The sequence below is a fragment of the Monoraphidium neglectum genome (assembly GCF_000611645.1).
Source record: "Monoraphidium neglectum strain SAG 48.87 unplaced genomic scaffold scaffold05566, whole genome shotgun sequence".
NCBI lineage: Eukaryota > Viridiplantae > Chlorophyta > Chlorophyceae > Sphaeropleales > Selenastraceae > Monoraphidium > Monoraphidium neglectum.
Window position 1 is genome coordinate 81 of NW_014008064.1, and position 2,975 is coordinate 3,055.

Here is a 2,975-nt window from a genome sequence, read left to right on the forward strand (position 1 = left end):
GTCGTGCTGCCCCTGCGAGGGCCGAATCAGCGGCATCGTGGACATCCCGGTGCGCCCCCTCAGGCTGCCGCCGCTCCAGCCCCGAGTGTGCAATTAGTATTGATAGAGGGCTGGCGCATAGGCGCGGGGCGCGCCGATTCCTTACATACTGTACACCACCCCTGGAATCTCTGCGGGCCCAGCTGCCAATTCGGACCGCACACCATCCCCCCAGCCCTGTATCATGCCTTGGGGCTTGGGGTCAACTCTACGTATTGGGATCAATTTGACAGAACCTTGCCCTGACGGCCTGGCACTACGCACTGCTGTGTGCACCTGGGTGCCCCGCAGTTGCTGCATGCAAGCTGCCGCCACGACACGAAAGCGGTCCTCAGGGCCGGGTTGTCCGTATTGATGTCTCATGCTCCTCCCATGGGCCCCCCTCCCCTTGCCCCGCCGTCGCAGAACGCGTGCGCCACCCTCGCCATCCCTGTCGCGATCTTTGACCAGGACATCCGGTGCGGGCCAGATCAGAGCACAATCGCTTCTGAGTCACTGCTTTGATGCTCCACGACGACCAGCTCTGATTTGGGGTGCCGCTTTTGCCTGTGTCACATTTTTGGTTTCGACGACACGTCACTGCTGCAAGCTTCTCAAAGACGGCTGGCCGGTCGTTTGGTTTCAGTCTGAATCAGCACAAGATATGAGCCCGATGGTGCTGTCTGTGCAATGTTTTAAGAACATGCTGCCCATCATCTCGTGCCTCCTCGTCTCCCCCAGGCCAAAGAAGGGCGGGCCTCCCACCGGCCCGCGCCTGATCAAGCACGCGCAGGTGCCCCAGGAGCCGTACGACGGCGGCAAGCCCACCACCTGCTGCGGCGCGCACGCGGCCGTTGCCGCGGCCCAGGCCGACGAGTGACAGCGGCGCGCCCTGCCGCGTGTTCGACAAAACGCCTCCTGCGTGTGCGGTTGGCGTGCGAGCCTCCCTGCCATTGCAGCCATCCCTTGGCTGGCGGTCTCGAGGTGGAGAATTGTATTGGATTGCATGAGTCACATTATTTTGGTGGCAGGCAGCAGTGGGCGCCATCTGCCATTCTGCCGTGTGCGCCGAATTGGCAGGCGCGCCCACCAAGCCGCTTGTCGTCAAGCTGTACTTATTCATGCGCTGTGCACTCTGGTTTTTGGAGACACGTGCTGTGGCAGCCCCCACTTGCAAGCCACGTGCAAAGTATACGTTGCATCATCGCACTCCATCGCATGCAGCTCACCGCCGTGCCCGCGCACACGATCGACCGTGCTTGCGACGCGGCGGCCATGTATTGCTGTGCGTGAGGAGCCCTGCATGTACGAAATGCACTTTGTGCTGCCCTGCGCAGCTCAAGATGGATGCAACGGCGAGTAAATGATCTTTTTTGTTCCTAGTACTTGTAACCGAGCCCTTGCCACAATTCGAAGGCCATTTCAAGCGCAAGCGGTTGCGGTGGACAGTGGCGGCTTGAAATGGGTGTATGGCTTGAAATGGGTGCGTGGGGGCTCTGTTGCGGGTGGGCTGCGTGCTGCCGCTTGCAGGGAGGTGTGGGCCGACCTCAACGGTCGCAACAGCACCTGCGGCAGCGGCCGAGCTTTGTAACAACAGTGGGCCAGCCACCAGACAACCACCGAACCATGAACCAAAGCCAGGCGGTCAAGTCTCTCGAAGGGCAGTTAGGCTGGCTAAAGTGCAAGTGTGGCCGCACCGAGTGCCCAGGACGCCTCAAGTGACCGGGCGCAGAAAACCGCCGTCATGCGCCCGAGGGCCGGCGGGGCGTAACTGCGTCTGGCTCCGGGCATACGTCTATTTTAGCATTGATACTCGATCAACGCGCGCTTCGCGCTTTAGGTTAGGTCCCACTGCATCACCACCAACTTTGTCGAGGAGGGGGGTTTTCCCGTTTCTGCGTGGGTGCAGGAGTCCAACATGCGGCGCAGACAGAAGTAACAAGGGCTGTGTATAATCAGCTCTATTTCATCAGACATGCAGCAGCCGGAGCTCGTCATCGCGTTGCCGAAGATAAAGACAGCGGTGGACCCAGCGATCAGCCCTGGGCCTTTCGTAGAGCGGTAAGCATGTAATAGTTGTCCTAAAAGTATTACTCGCCACCTTGGAATCGTCCAGGTGGCTGCCGTAACTTGCGCCAGGGTCCCGCCGAAGTGCACCCGCGTGCTCTGCTGCGGCTGCTGCCCCTACCCCCGTGCCCGGCGCCGTCCCAACCCCCCTCCCCAAAACCCTTGTTTGAAACACCGCCTACCGCCCATCCTGCAGGCCCACCTTCACTCTCGATGAGCTTCTCAACGTATTCGATGCCAAGCTGTACTGCGCATCCCCCGTGCGGGGCAGCAGCTGCGGGAGCCCCTGCTCGGTGCGCCGCGCCACCGCCCCGGGCGGCGCGTTCTCCGGGCCCCCCCTGTCCAGCGCAGGCGGGAGCGGCAGCATCACTGCTGGCGGCAGCGCCACCTGCGGCGGCGGGCTGAGCCGCTGCGGCGCGGCGTTGTTTGGGGCGCCGTGCGACGATGGCGGCGTTGGAAGTGGCGGGGGTGGCGGCGGCTTTGGCGGGGGCGGCAGCGGCGCCCCGGCCAGCGGACCGAGCCCCTTCGCGCGCGACCACGCCGCAGCTGCCGCGGCGGCAGCTGCCATGTGCGGTAGCCCGCACGCGGCGCTCTGCGGCGGCGGCGCATTTGGCGGCAGCGGGTGCGGCGGCTCTCGCTTCTTGGAGCAGCACTCCAGCAGCTTCGAGGCAGCTGCCCGCGCACTGTCGCCCGAACCGATGCGTAGCTTCAGCCCCGCGGCTTGGGCGGGCGTAGGCGGCGGCGGCAGTTGGTGCGGCAGCCATGGGGGGTGCGACCCCTGGGAATGCGCCAGCAGCGAGGGCGGCGGCCGCTCCGCCGCCAGCAGCCCCGTGCCTGGAGGGGCGCGCGGCTGCGGCTGCGGCGCCCGCGGCGCGTCGTGGCTCTCGATT

The 2,975-nt window shown here is 64.4% G+C and overlaps 1 protein-coding gene across 1 annotated transcript; it reads left to right on the plus strand.

Annotated features, from left to right (window-relative positions):
- Positions 1–411: 411 nt before the first annotated feature.
- On the plus strand, positions 412–898 carry MNEG_15691 (hypothetical protein; the record flags this gene model as incomplete). The annotated part of the gene is made up of 2 exons (XM_014035838.1): positions 412–497; positions 760–898. The coding sequence occupies 2 exons, from the start codon at positions 412–414 to the stop codon at positions 896–898; spliced, it is 225 nt and encodes a 74-aa protein (XP_013891292.1).
- Between the last annotated feature and the right edge of the window lie 2,077 nt (positions 899–2,975).